The sequence below is a fragment of the Rhagoletis zephyria genome, unplaced genomic scaffold (genome assembly GCF_001687245.7).
Source record: "Rhagoletis zephyria isolate East Lansing unplaced genomic scaffold, Rhagoletis_zephyria_1.1 Rzeph_scaffold_07062, whole genome shotgun sequence".
NCBI classification, from domain to species: domain Eukaryota; kingdom Metazoa; phylum Arthropoda; class Insecta; order Diptera; family Tephritidae; genus Rhagoletis; species Rhagoletis zephyria.
Window position 1 is genome coordinate 379 of NW_016164145.1, and position 15,670 is coordinate 16,048.

At 40.2% G+C, this 15,670-nt stretch overlaps 1 protein-coding gene across 1 annotated transcript in view; it reads right to left on the bottom strand.

The window, feature by feature from the left end:
• Positions 1–338: 338 nt before the first annotated feature.
• LOC108373827 (multidrug resistance-associated protein 4-like) overlaps positions 339–15,670 on the bottom strand; it is a 19,874-nt gene continuing 4,542 nt past the window's right edge. Inside the window, exons 4-13 of the mRNA XM_017629775.1 lie at positions 11,905–12,170; positions 9,127–9,981; positions 8,790–9,067; positions 6,084–6,825; positions 2,025–2,379; positions 1,724–1,954; positions 1,469–1,665; positions 989–1,324; positions 757–917; positions 339–674 (exon numbers count right to left, since the gene is read on the bottom strand). Of these exons, the coding sequence (XP_017485264.1) occupies positions 410–674; positions 757–917; positions 989–1,324; positions 1,469–1,665; positions 1,724–1,954; positions 2,025–2,379; positions 6,084–6,825; positions 8,790–9,067; positions 9,127–9,981; positions 11,905–12,170 (3,686 nt within the window). The 3' untranslated portion in view covers positions 339–409. The remainder of the gene's footprint in view (positions 675–756; positions 918–988; positions 1,325–1,468; positions 1,666–1,723; positions 1,955–2,024; positions 2,380–6,083; positions 6,826–8,789; positions 9,068–9,126; positions 9,982–11,904; positions 12,171–15,670) is intronic.

Consider the following 15,670-nt stretch of genomic DNA (forward strand, 5'->3'; position numbering starts at 1 on the left):
TCCATACATATGTATGTTTGCAATTTTTAGTAAACTTCTATAAAATTGTACTTTTCAATAAAGGCAGTTTGAATTTTATAACCTAATCATTAACGATTCCATTTTTTTTAAATTTCAACCCGAAAATGTAGCTAACAAAAACAGCGCTTCACCCTGCGTGCGTACCTTCGATTGTTTTTCAAACTCTAACCTACTCTCCCCTCCCNAGAAATTGTAAAAGATAAGAGCACATGCCAAAAAACAGGTGATCTCAGCTGTAGGCATATTTTGGCAATCAGCTGATAGTGTTTTTACTTATGAAACTGTACGATGAATGTAGCTAACAAAAACAGCGCTTCACCCTACGTGCGTACCTTCGATTGTTTTTCAAACTCTAACCTACTCTCCCCACCTCTCCCGACCCACACACTCATGCACGCTGCATCTTATGGTATGTCTCGCTGGCAATTTTCTTCAACAATTCCGCTTCGGCACCAGTAGCGTCTACTATATGCCGTAAGGCACCACCTTCCTTCTTTAACAATAAATGCGGTATATCGAATTCTCGTACACGGCCATCATCCATAACGAGTATACGATCTGAATCTATAACGGTGCGTAGGCGGTGCGCTACAGTCAACACAGTGCAGTGCATGAATTTGGTACGAATGGTGGATTGAATGAGGGCATCAGTTCTAAGATACAATAGAAAGAGATAGAGCAGAGATGAAATAAAGCGATTTTACAAAAAACGAAAACACTTCACTAAAAACGCACTGTGGATCCACGTTGGCGGTGGCCTCATCCAGTACCAACAGCTTGTTGTTACGCAATATAGCACGCGCCATGCATAGCAGCTGACGTTGGCCAACACTGAAATTGCTGCCGCGTTGATTCACCATGTAATCCAAGCCTGGTATGACGCCTTTCAATTCAACCTACACATATATATGTATGTGCATGAAACGTTTTTAAACCTAAAAGAAGGTCATGCAAACTCTTAACTTACATCTTCTAGCGCGCGCCACAAATCGGCATCACCATACTTATCGAATGGATCCAAATTGTAACGTATTGTGGCGGAGAACAGCACGGGATCTTGTGGTATAATCGAAATCTTTGAACGCAGCGCCTCCAGTGAAATACTGCCCGTCTCAATGCCATCGACCAGAATGTCACCCTCCAGATGTGAGAGTCGAAAGAGCGCACCAATGAGTGAACTCTTGCCGGCGCCAGTGCGTCCCACCACACCAACTTTCCAGCTAGGTCCGATTGTGATAGTCAAGTGTTTCAGCACGGCTGGATTGCTGGGATCATAACGCAGCGACAAATCCTTAAATTCAACCTGCCCCTGGNTGAGTGAACTCTTGCCGGCGCCAGTGCGTCCCACCACACCAACTTTCCAGTTAGGTTCGATTGTGATAGTCAAGTGTTTCAGCACGGCTGGATTGCTGGGATCATAACGCAGCGACAAATCCTTAAATTCAACCTGCCCCTGTGTGGGCCAATTGCTCGGCGGCAGTTTTGTAATTTCAGACTCTTGTTCGAGATCGGTATATTGTAGTGCACGCTCAACGCTGGTCATTTGTTGCAGCGATTCGGCCACTTGGCGTACACCATATTGCACCATGCCGGTAAGTATCGTAGCTTGCGAAATAGCTAGACCTACATTGCCGCTAAATGTGCCTGAAAGTGACGAAGAGAGAATGTGTAAAGTTATTAAATCAGATTTGAGTGCACTTACGATTGTCGCCCAGTGTGAAACTGAAAGTCACAGAGGCAAGGAAGCAGCAGCTGACCAAGTCGAACCACAAGCCCAGCGCTATATTTGAGGACATTGTTAGCTGCCAAACTGCGCTATGCACATCCTGCAGACTGTCGAACTCCTTCGCTACAACATCTTGCAATTCACGTGCGCGTATCGTCGCAATGCCGGATAGTGTAGCAGAGAGATGTGAGAAGACGGGACTGCGACCTGAAGAAGTTGAGACAAATTTAAAAATATTAAAAACCCAGCTCACAAATAACAACACTAGCACACTCACATATGCCTTCCAAGCGCTTTAGATCTTGTGATGGCCGCAAATAGAGCCGCAGCACACAGTAATCTACCACAGCCATTATGAAGGTAGACACTAGCAGTATGGGATTGACTAGAGTGATCACAATTAATATGCCAAACATGGCTAAGGCGACTTGTATGAAATCCATTATGGCCTTTGGTAGGTATTCGTCAATGGCGCCCATATCTTTGGAGAAGCGATTTAGAATGCTACCGGACGGATTTGTATCAAAGAAACGCATTGTTGCACGCAGTATGCAGCCAAACATGCGATCGTGCAGCACTTTGGACGCATGCATGCAGACTTTAAAGAAAAGGTAGCCACGGAAGATAGTCATCTGTATGGAGGAGAGAGAAGAAAAACGATTTAGAGTACTAAAATAAAAATGCCAAGAAAAATACCAGGCAACTTTAAGTTAGAACATATCGTGACTAAAGGCGGATTCATGGTTACATTTCAGAACTTTTTTTCCACGCAGTTGTTGTTGTGTTTTTCTCTCTGGGAGAGCAACTGAGAAAAGTTCTAAACGCTTTTTAGTTTTGAACTCAACTTCAACTTTAGTTCAAAACTATAACGTGCCCTAACGTGACAAAAGTTGGAATAGAACTCCACACGGAGCTGCTGAGGAATTTAGCGCTATATTCACTACATAGAATTCGCATATGCAGCCCTAACCGAAGACAGAAGGAATCAAGCAGGAGGTATCCTGCATTTAAAATACATAATCTGGAACACCCGTTATTAGAACTCAACTAAGAGCCCGAACCTTTTAAGTCATTCAAGATGAACCACGGACCAACGCGAACATTACCAAGGAACTGTGGCGATGATGGAGAAACTATTTTTTTCCTACTTCCAGTGTGAATGCTCTTTATTTTAAAATATATACATGCTGCAGATTTCTAAGAGATCATCTATGATCCCTCGATTAAATTCGACACGGTAGTCGTTGGTGTTATTGTTAGGGCTTGTAAGGAAATCGGGATGTTGAAGAACTTACATTTAGGAATAAGTTTAGGGAGGCCGCTAATAAGCATCCCAATAAGTCCAAACGTATCGACAGCAGAGTCAAAGATAAAGAAATCTTGTGGGCAACATAAAAGGCGATTGGCCGACTGGTTGGAAAATATGATATGCATAACTGAGTGATCACTGAGAACTAGTAAAATGCTTCAAACATGCACTACAACCGCTTGTAGGTTTGGGCGGACCAAAAAAATTTGCCTATTTCGAATATGCGCCAGTTGTTCATTCCGAGAGCCGACCAGTTTTTCTGCAGAAGTGAGCGGCCTTTGTTTTCGTTGTTTACCCATGTGTGTCCTTCTTTTCACCAGAGCGTCGCTATATTTTAGACTAGTTTTCTCCGAAGCACTCAAAGCCTTCTCACCTTTGTTTGATCGTCCACGTTTTTTTGTTCATCGAGAGAGGGCTCCGTTTTTTGATTGCCTACCCACCTCAACGTAGTACCTGTTGGAAGGAGTAATTCTTCGCTTGATTTGTTGGAAAATGCTGCGCTTACGTGCCTAAGTTTCAGGCTGACGATGCCGATGTCATGTGCCTACGCCAGCAGCATTGCTCCCTTGCTATATATCGAGCCCTAACCGCCAAAATATGTAAGCAATTTTTTTTTAATTTTCTTGTTTATGCAGAAATGTTCCTAAAGCATCTTGATGCATTTCAGCATAAAAAAAAAATGACGCTTACATCTTTTTGGCGGTTAAGGCTTGATATGGTGCGGCTGCGATTCAAATTGGCAGCCCCTATTACGCTTTCTAAAATCAGAATGAAAAGTCGCGCGAGAGTGAATGCCTTGTCTAAAACCTTGTTTGGTCTCAAACGCAGCGGATAAGTCCTCAATTTCAACGGAGCCCCATTCTTAATCTATTTGATTACTGGCTTATTTTCTGATAGAATTTTGGAACCACTCGATAAACTCTAGGCATACATACAGAATCTACATAGTCATCGAAGACAAATATGGAGCTTCGTTACTTAGACATAAGTTCGTTTGGTATGTTGTAGCAGTTTAGACTCCTAATTCTCTAGAATCAACCCAGACATACTGATCTAATATGTGATGATGTGATGCATGACACTAACCACCGCTTAATATGGCCAATCAAACCCCCTCATTCAATTTCCCTCTATGGTCTATCCCCGTCGAAACTGTATGTTTCCTGGGCCTACAGTACAACCGAATGTAAGAAAATAGGCTTTGAGGAGAGGCTACACAGAATACTCATATCTACATTTTGGTTGTTGGTGTTTCCGATAGGATAGGAGTATTATGTATTGTGGAACGATTTTCTGTCAACCCTTGTCAAATTTCGTTTGGAGATGGGCCTCATGCGCGAAAAGTGAGTTAAAGCTCCGAATCGATTTTCAGTTAATTAAGCTCACCTTTTGTACATGAAGCCCAAATACTCTCAGTCATTTCGGATTGGATTTGGCTCTGTCGCTTAATTATACAAAAAAACTAAGATATTGCTTATCCTGAGCAACATTTTTTTTTACTGTCCGTTGTGTGAAATTTTTTTATCCCTTCGTTGTGTGAAATGGCCTGACTAGACCACCTATGAGAAAACGTAGAAACGTTAGATGTATGTATTTAAAATGTAATTGATTCGTCTTCAAAAAGTATTTCCCAAATTTTGCCTTTTTTAATGTTTTTACTAATTACTGTGAAAAATTTATTAATTATAATTAATTTATATAAAAAACCCAACATATAAAAACTGGTTATGTAGTTGACGGTCCGGCGACTAGACACGTCGCAAGTGTAGCTTTTGGTTTCCACACCGTGGATGTCTTGTCAGTGGAACGTGTTGCTCATTTTCTCCTTACAAAAAAAAAATATAATTTTCGAACATACTTTGCATGGAAGCACCTGCGAAAAAAAAAAATTGCCAAAAATAAATGCAATTTTCTGGCACCTTTGAATGAGATATACAACTGCATACTTAGAATTTTTCTAAAAAAAAAATGAATAGAAAGTTACAAATTTGTGGCAACAGTTTTTTTGTAAAACCGTTTTTTTCCTTATGCGTTAGCCGGCAATGTTTGTAGAATTCACATACTCTTTACTTCGTCGACGGATATGGTATATTGTCGCCGATTCTAAAAGATTTAACGAAAGATATACACCTTTGACCATCGAAATGGCCTGCGTAGGCCACAGCATACAACAGAGGGTTAAATCAGTAATTCGTATATCAATCACCACCACTCGAAATTAATATTTTGGAGGACGCTGTGGTGTAGTGGTAAGCATTGCGCGCAGTGTAGTGGTAAGCAGCCGCAGCACCTGGCTTCAAACCCTGGTCAAAGCAACATCGCAAAAAAATATAGAAAAAAGGTTTTTTCTTAACAGCGGTCGTCCCTCAGCAGGCAATGGCAAACCTCCGAGTGTTTTTCTGCCATGAAAAATGGCTTCTCATAAAAAATACAATCGCAGTTCGGAGTCGGCGTAAAACTGTAGGTCCCTCNCGATTCTAAAAGATTTAACGAAAGATATACACCTTTGACAATCGAAATGGCCTGCGTAGGCCACAGCACACAACAGAGGGTTAAATCAGTAATTCGTATATCAATCACCACCATTCTAAATTTATATTTCGGAGGCCGCTGTGGTGTAGTGGTAAGCAGTGCGCGATCCCACTCCGCAGCATCTGGGTTCAAACCCCGGTCAAAGCAACATCGCAAAAAATATAGAAAAAAGGTTTTTTCTTAACAGCGGTCGTCCCTCGGCAGGAAATGGCAAACCTCCGAGTGTTTTTCTGCCATGAAAAATGGCTTCTCATAAAAAATACAATCGCAGTTCGGAGTCGGCGTAAAACTGTAGGTCCCTCCGCTTTGTGTGACAACATCAAGGCGCACGCCACAATTCGGAGGAGAAGCTCGGCCAAACACTAACATATGTGTAAGCGCCAATCTATTATTAGGTATTTTTACACAATTTAAAGACATATTTCATGACCAATCAACAGAACTGGCATAGTATGTGCATAGATATTATTTTTCAAAATTTTCTATCAAACTTACCAAAATAACAGCAATTATCAGTACACCATATATGTACAAACATTCGAATGTGGTAAACGTGGTTGGCTTACTTAGCGAACGCAAATATTCTTGTTGTGTCCAAATATTTACAAAATAATCAGATCCACTGCAAACCACCTGCGACATTAGCATGAAAATTGTCATTAAGATCAAACCGCAAAGATTGCTACCAGCATGGAAATATTCCCACCAAACACGTCCTGAAACTCCACCCTTCGCCTGATCTTCAGGTCCACCCAAATTTTCGGAGAGATCTGCTACCGAACTAATGGCCAGACTAACCGATTTTCGTGTTAGGTAACCATCATTAACACTGGTACGACGTAGCGATTGATAGCCATCTCCCTCACCATCAATATACGGTATGTCGTCAACTTCGTAGGTACTCAGATCGTATGACAAAATCGATTCGTTTTCATCTTCACACTCCTTCTCCTTTATGCGCTCAAGTAGTTTAGCAAAATCTAAATCACTGTTAGATAGCTCCTCGTAGGTACCTTGATGTGATATGCAACCATTTTCCAAAATTACAATCCAATCGGCTTCGGTAAGGAAGTGTACTTGATGGGTAATGAGAACGCGTGTTGCTTTTTCGGAGGCCAAACGGCCACGTGGACCGATGACTTCGTCGAAAAGATGGCGCCCGACGTGCGCATCCACAGCACCAAGTGGATCGTCGAGAAGATAAATGGAAGCGGGTTTGTAGACGGCACGTGCTAAGCTGGAAAGAAATTGAGAAAATATACATATAAAGACATTGTGAGTATTTTTTCTCCATGAAATTACAAGAATTTCGATTGTATTTATTTTTAAGCTTTATTTCTTATTTATTCCAAGTTTTGGATTAAATAACAGAAAACAAATCATGCAAAGCGAAATATTGGTACAAAAGGCTTTGGAAATTGTTCGAGAGATTTCCTTATCTAAATCCTTAATCTGCAGTGAAATCTATTCACTGTAAACGAATAACTCAAAAGGCTTGCTATTTCCGAAATGAAAAAACCCGCGACCCAAGCTACCCAGCAAAACGTAAACTATATAACCCGAAACAACTGTGCTAGCAGACTAATAGGCGGCATACACCTTGCGTCTGACTCGCGAGTCGGTTTGCATGTGTTAGAGAAAATAAATATGTGTTAGTTACACCGACATGACTCTGAGTGACTCAACTGTGTGTAGTCGAAAGCCGAGCCAATACGTACACAAATGATTCATGAGTCAGATGCACCGTGTGTGCCGCCTATTAGACTTATAAGCTACTCGAGGCCTCCCGTGGCAGCTTTAACTCTTCCTCTGCGATAGAAGATGGATAAATTCCTACGACGAAGTTCACGGACGAGAATTGAAATTATCTGTCCAACGTCGGGTTCGATTGTTGTGCAATTTATGTCTGGATCTCGTCCTTGGCTTCGTGAAGAAGCCTTCTGACGTGCCTAACAGTTGGCTCTGTTGATCATTGATGGTAAGATGGTATGCTCCCTGCAGTGAGAAGCAATAAAGATCGGATAGATAATCAATCACTTTCATCATTCTTTTTGATTGGCGCTATAACGCCAGTATTTTCTCTTCATTGTCAATTGTAAATCCCAAGTGAAAACAAGTTCTTCTCCACTTGATATTTCCATCGCACAGAATTCCTTTGTTTTGGAGATACTTTGTTTTGTCCTCATTCACTATCAGACCCACACGCTCTCTCTATCTTACTTGGAGAAGACAAAAGTCAATATCGAACAGTTGTTAGCATATAAGATCAGTAAAAGCCTCTCCGGTGGCTCAGCGAGCTTCGATATGTTGAAGTTAAACACATATGTGAAGCCACTGCTTAATTCTTCTTGGCATAGAAGTTGGATAACAAAATAGTGCTGACTGTTTTAGTCCCAGTGAGAGGGACGATATCTCAATGTTTTCTAGTAGCATTGCAAGGCCAACACATAGAAGCCATTTCGCTTCTGAGTGTTTATAGAGCTTAGGCTGTACACTTTACAGAAAACATATCGATGATGAGTTTGATAAATTGTACGTAAAGTACGGAGTAGTAAAGTCTCAAGTTTCTTGGCTACTTGGGAAAAAGAGAGTTATCGGGCGATGAGACTCGCCTTTGTCGTCTGCTTTGCCGGTTTTCAGTAGTGGGGCCACTCTCCAAAGCTTCTAATTAGAGCAGGCCAATCAACAGAAAATCCGAAATTTTAATGCCGGCGCCCATTAAGATTGTTCTATACCGAAAAGATTATATCCCCATTTTATTTATTGAAATCAAATAATATTTAGAGAGTGCTCAATGCGCGGTCCTTGATCCACTTTCCGGGAAAAAATCATATATGCTAATCTAGGCAAAAAGCTACCAACGTATAAAATTTTAAGCAAATCGGACCATAAATACGATTTCTCCCAATAGAGGGGTCCCTGGTGCACTTCCCGGAAATGCTAATCTAGGCAAAAAGCTACCAACGTATACAATTTTAAGCAAATCGGACCATAAACACGATTTTTTCGAATAGATCGGTCCCTGGTCAACCTACCGAAAAGAGTAACTTCTTTTGGCCTATGACATGGTGGTTGCTGAAAGCTATTTATATACAAAATTTCATGAAAATCGGACTAGCCTTTCGCGAGATTACCTGTTACAAAAAAGGGACTTCTCTTTATATAACTAGCAAGTATAGAATATAGACGACAGCAATTTACCTGATACGCGCACGCTGTCCACCGGACAATGATGCGCCACGTTCGCCCACATTCGTCTTGTCACCATTGGCTAGCTGTTGGAAATCCTTAGTAAGGGCACAACACCTAGTCACTTCCTGATAGCGCTTGCGATCGTAAGTTTCGCCGAATAGTATATTATTGCGCACAGTACTGGCGAATAGCCATGGTTCTTGAGCGGCGTAAGAAAGTTCACCTCGTATAACCACTTCGCCATCTATGATCGGCAATTCGGACAATAGCAGTTGTAACAATGAGCTCTAAAAAACGTAAATTTATTAGTAGTACAATATATACAGATAAATAATTTTACACTTACCTTACCCGCACCCACTGGCCCGATAACAGCGCATAATTGTCCTCTCTCTATCTTCAAATTGATATTCTGCAATGTAAGCTGCGGTTTTGCCAAATCCCAATTCGCATTCACTTGTTTGAGTACAATTGCTGTGGAGGCATCACGTTCATCTCCTTTAGGTTCGCCCTTCCTATGTGTCAGCCCGTGTACCTTCTCATCGTGTTTCTCTTGCAATAGGAACGATTCAACACGCTTTAGCGATACTAATGCCTCAGCACCGAGTGACACTGCGAGCGGATACCAAATGGCCGCAACAATTTTTAGTATGTCATAGTAGCTAGCGCTTGAGAAAACCATATCCGCTGAAACTTGATTTCCCATTAGTACCGCTGTTGCGATGGTGATGTAGAGCGTGGAACGTTGAGTGAACACCATAGTACTCAAGTAGAAGCCACGCAAATAGGAAGCGTAACGAATTTGTTTAATTTCACGTCGGCGTGCTTCGCCCACCACAGCCTGGAAGGGTTTCTCCCAGGCGTACATTTTAATCACCTGTATTCCTTGCACCAATTCATGCATGATGCCAACGCGTGCATCGGTGCGTTCGGCGATTTTCATGCGTAATTTCGAAGACAACTTACTGAGGGCAGTGTGTATGGGAATAGTTTGAAGTAGAATGCTTACAACACCCACAATGGCGGCCCAACCACTGCGCAACCAAATGAGATAGCAAATTAGCATAGCATGCAAAGGCAATATCCAAATCCAATGCATGAAAATAAAACCATAATCAAGGCGATTTACATCGTTGGAGAGCAGATTGATTAGATAGCCTGTGGGCGTTTGTCCAGCTGAACGCATCGAAAGGTTAAGGGTCTGAAAAATAAGAATTCAAATATTGTTATTAGTAGACTAATTATAACTAAGGGGTTTAGCGATTTTTCTAATAAAATTACATATGTAAAAGATGAGATCTATGTAGATCATTAACAGATGATATGCTTGGGGATACCCAACGCACAAACAGTAAGAAGTGAAGGTTAGGTACATTCCCAGAGTAGGGGGAAATCAACAAACCGAACAAAGTCATGCCGACCCATCAAACTTATATTCTTCTACTAAAAACCACGAGAAGGATCGCGGATAGGCATGCAAGGGGAAGTTTTTACAGATCCAGGAATGGAAACTGTGTGCAACCGGGTGGTAGGGGTCACCGCTAACCACTCGTCTATGGCGGCCAGAAAAGCCTTTGCATTAAAACGAGTTTGACCTTCCGCCATGAAGTTCAATATGCAGATTCTCAAAAAAAAAATTAATTTTCTAAGTAAAATAAAGAATTGGACGTAGGTTGATTTTTGGACGCGAAAGGTGCTTTTGATAACAGTAACACTATCTAATCGACAAATACGTCCGGCGCAAAGGATTTGTCGTTACCATATGCTTGGGAAAGCCAGAGCCCTCAAGTCTAGAATCAATACCATTAGGAAGGAGTCTGGCTGAAGGAATCTCACTTCGACGAATACGAGCTACTCTGCTCTCTTCGTGGCAAAAGCCTCTACGTTGAGATACTGTCTGCTTAATCAGAATGCACTGAACATAGTCGCCAAATCGTGCAGTAAATTTATTAAAACGTTAGCTCTAAGAAGACTAGGAAAAAAGGTAAACTTTGGAGAACTACTTCCACGAGAAGAAAAAATGTACTTCTCTGAAGAAGTGAAATATCTGGGAGCTATTCTTGGTGACGAGCTCTCATGGAATCTGTGCTATCTAGATTAAGCTATCCTTGAATAACGCGAAAGCTAATCAGGAGACAATAGGGCAATAGATATAATTTGGTAAGACAGAGGAACGAAACCATCTCAAAATCCACGGCGTAGCGTGACGTGGTGTGGCGCGCAGGTCGCGCGGGTACGCGGGGCGCGAGGTATGTCGCACGGACGCGGGCCGCCGCGAAGCTAAGCAAATTTAATGTTTGTAAGAGCAATAATGTCAATGGATTTTATTTCGCTTTAGAAAAGGTAATAATATCAATTGACTTTATTTCGCACCAGGGTGGGAAATAAAGTAAATTGACCTTATTTCCGTTGATTTTATTACCTACCACCGCGAAATTATTATATCTGGATGAAAGGAAGGCCAATATTGTTGGACAAAAACAGAAGGTAAGAGGTAAAGATGACAAAAACTCGCTTCACCTGAGTAGGCCCGACGTAGGAACTTTGCCAGGCTTTTTTACTGGCAACCGTACCAGGGCGTTATATATGTTCTCTGTTATTATTTGGCGGCCTATTCCAAAATTGTTAATTAACCGGATTGAACGAATTTAAAAAGTCTTCCTTAGGTATGCATTGCCATCCCTACGATTCACTGATCCTGTTCCATCAAATAATGCTCGTTTACTTCTTTTAAGTCCTAAACCCATATAAAACAGAAGGTCAATTCTTTCTTTAACTTTTATTTATGGCATTATCCAGGGAGATTTTGATTGTTCTGCCCTACTTGAGAAAATAAATTTGAATGCTCCAAGAAGATTTAGAAGATTTTTAGATTGTTCTGCCCCTCTTTATGGCATTAATAGTAGAACAAATTATGCGCGAAATGCACCAATTACCCGCGCTCCTAATGAATTTAACCAGATCTCATCGTTTGTTTATTCATAGACTATACATATATTAAATAAATAAATTTTAAGAGGTCATAACGCCATTATCATAAGTAAATAATTTACAGCTAAATATATAATGAAACCAAGTTAAAAATTATTTAGCCACAGAATAGCCTTTTTAATAACCCACTCACCTTTCTGTAGATCAGAGAGCAGCATGCAATGCGCATGCGAGCTCCCATCAATCTCTGCCGCAAATCCACATGATGAATGAGGAAACATCCGATGAATGAGGATATGACCAGAATAGCGCTCAGCCAATAAACATCACTTAGGATGAATAAAAACGGATCTTCGGAAGCTGCTAAATCAGGCTGGGCCGCTGGGGTAGATGAATTATCAGCAATCACAAATGAATTAGTAGTAGACTTTCCGATGACATCAGTCGTGCTTGAAGACGCTAAAATTAAGTATACATAAAAAAACTGTTATAAAACAATGAAAACAAAAAAAAAATGAAATGAGTAGTCCACTTGCAAACAGCGTTATGTGGTTTTATAATAGAAAGCCATAAATTTGAAAAAACTACTACGACAACAAGTAATATTTAAATTGAATATTTTTTATTATTACCTGAAAATTTGGATAAATAAGAGCCTTATAAAATTATAACATAACATACCATGACATGAGATAACATTAACAGTCTATACGACCTAAAGCAGTTTTCTAAGTTCATCAGAAAATGGATACTTTTGAAAGTTTATAAATATGTATGATAGCGACTTTTGGAGGAAGAGTAAACATTTTATGCTATTTTTTCAGAATATAAAAAAATTTTGTGTGTTATTAGTGGACATGAAACTACTTTAAATACTGGTACGTAATCCACCAAAAACTAAAAATCGAAAAAATTTTAAATAGCGCACTTTGCAAGTGGACTACTCAAATGTACCTATTGAAAAGTATCCATGCATGTGGCACGCATTCAAATCAGTCAACCAATCAATTAATGATTAACTAATTGGCATACCAAATTTCCCAAACCAAATTTGACAAGGGATGACGGAAAATCGTTCCACATTACATCACACTCCTGCCCTGTCGGAAACACCAACAACGCAAATGAGAATTGGCATACAGTTCAATAGACGAAAATGTGTTGCTTTGTCCAGTGATTACTAGCGCCAGAAACAACTGTTGCCAAAGCAATAGATATTTGATTCTGCCAAAGCAATAGATATTTGATTGAAAAACAGAAAGAACAATTTCAGCTACAAAATGAATTATGTGCTTGGACTATCCTTGTCCCGCCATCCTTAACTTATTTTTTAAGTAACAAAATATAGGGAATAAGCAGTGATCGGACTTAAAAAAAAATTGTGTGGTAGAATCTGGAAAAAAAAATGTGGTAGATTTCAAAAAAAACGTGGTAGATCTCAGGTTTTGTATCAAACTTTGTACAAAAATTAAAAAAATTCTGCAAGATTTCACCTAAATTGCAAACATTTTAATTAGAATTTAAGAAAATTAATTTTAGTATAATAAAGTGTAAGATTGAAGTTGCTAAAAATTGCGTTGAGTTCTGACAATTTTTTTCCTTGACAATGTAAAGCAGTTCCTTCCATACCACGATATTTTTCGAACATATTTTGAAAGATTTCTGCAACCTTGCGGAGTGCTGCCAGGTTTTCTTTTTATCACATACCGATGTAGTGAACAAATGTGGCACGTTCCCAGAAAGCGCTACTTGGGATTTTTTGACAATTATCAAGAAAAGATAAACAACGATTTAGAAGCTTTTGATGCACTGAAATTTGCTAATACTTTCACAAAAATCGCCGTTTTTTAACATTTTCGCTATTAATTATTTTTATAAATCATATATTTTGCACTTTAAAGCAATAAAACCACGTTTCCTGTCAAAAAATTGAATTTGAGAAAATTTAATATTTTACAGTTTATTTTATAATCCCATTCTTTGCTCTTAAAATTAAGAAAATTATGTCAAGCAAAAATAAAACTACTCAAAAACGCGAATATGTGGTAGATTTCAGACCTTGTGACCTAGACCAAGATGTGGTAGATGCTCAAAAAAGTGGCAGATATACCAAAATGTGGTAGAAACCCGATCACTGGGAATATGTAGTAGAGACGGGCCCTTTACAGGCAGCAGGTAGGAATAGTACATGAAAACGGTACTTACTTTCGTTAAAGTCGAAGTGCTGGTTTTTATAAATGTTCTGCAGCATCTATAAGGCAGTGGCCTGTTAGAGCACCAATTGTGTGATATATATCCTCCCTTTTTAGAGAATATACTCCTCGAGACCTTTTTCGATCCCACCTAGGCCAAGCTTGCCTAGAAATTCGACAATTCTCGCTAGCGCGAGCATAGATAAGTTCTCTTAAAAGCAGCCTTTTAAAGCTAAGACCTCAGGTTGGAAGATACTAAAGTAGTTCTGTAGTCGAAATGATTGGCTCAGGACAGGGCTGCGGCAAAAGAGCCCCCCTCTCACTCCACCGTTCATTTGGCTTTGTGCGGCTCGCTCCGCTAATGCAGATCATACTCATCCTCTGTACTTTGCTGAGTAGATTAAGGGGTCTTGCTCAAGACCGACCACCATACTAAATATAATTTCACAAAAAAGAATTAGTCTAACAACCGCTGTGTAAATCTATATATACTCGGGTTCAACACCAATTTCTTACAAATGGCCCTGGTTGCATGAATATAAAGCCACAGACGCCTTCTCATAACGCTGGACTATGTTCCCCTTCCAGCTGAGTTTTTTGTTGAGAATGATGCCTAAGAATTTTCCTTTATTCGTTAAGTTTAAGAGTCGCACATTTAGTTCAGGTGGAGTCTTGTGGGGGCATCTTCTCGTAAAGAGTACAAGTTCCACTTTCTCCGAATTGACGCACTGGCCACATCTTGATACTTCGCGAAGTGCCCTCTGCATCAATTCACACAGATTTTGCGGGACTTGCCCCCTCTATACGTTATGGCTACGTCATCGGCATAAGCACAACCTTGGCGCTTACCCATTTCGTCTCTCGCAAGAGAGAGTTCACGGTTAAGTCCCAAAGCAGTGGCGAGAGCACGCTCACCGACACTTGTCGTGATCACCCTGCTGAGTTATAAACTCCACCTCCAGTCCCCTCAAGCCCTGCAATATGGCCTCCGAGTTATTCAATATTTAGAAAGGCTACAAGACAATAATCCTTGTAACTGAAGGCTTTTTCAATAAAACTCATCAGGCTATGCAGCGGGGTCCCCGTGGACTCACTCTTCAGATAGGAATGTAGATTGTTAGACAGTAGTCGACTATCAATGGTGAAAGATAGGTAGTTACTAACTATACTTTCTTACACTCACGCAACCGTAAAAAATATCGCACTAACGTCACTCGCGAGTAATCACGCTTATAAAACCAAAGTGTTTCTACTTCTGCAGCATTCCCGTGATCGATTCTCGTAGCTCGTTTATATGTTTAGCTTTCATGCCGATTGTTGTAATTCGTTCACTGATAGGGTAAATAGGGATACAAGCTGTCGCAATCTTGCCCCGTCCATCCCATTTTACAACGCTTTTATCAACTTGCAATGTTGTGTGTCCAGAAACTTTCAATGGTGTGGATCCAGAAACTTTCAATGTTGTGTGACACCATAAAGCTTTGCTTTGAAAAGTTCCTATAAAAAAGCATAGTGCATAGGGCGACATCTGTAGTAAATAGGGCGAGGTAGATGACATCTAGATGTCGCCCTATGTACTACGTTTGCTACAGCGGAAATAGACGACACGCCATTTCTTTAAATAAAATTAATTGGTGCTCGTTTGTATGTACATACACTTTTGCTAAAATTTCAAAATCAAAAGTTATCAAAACAAATTCTATGGGACTGAGAAATATTATTTTCTACTTTTTAGTCCATTTATAAAAGCGTTGTATATTAAAAAGT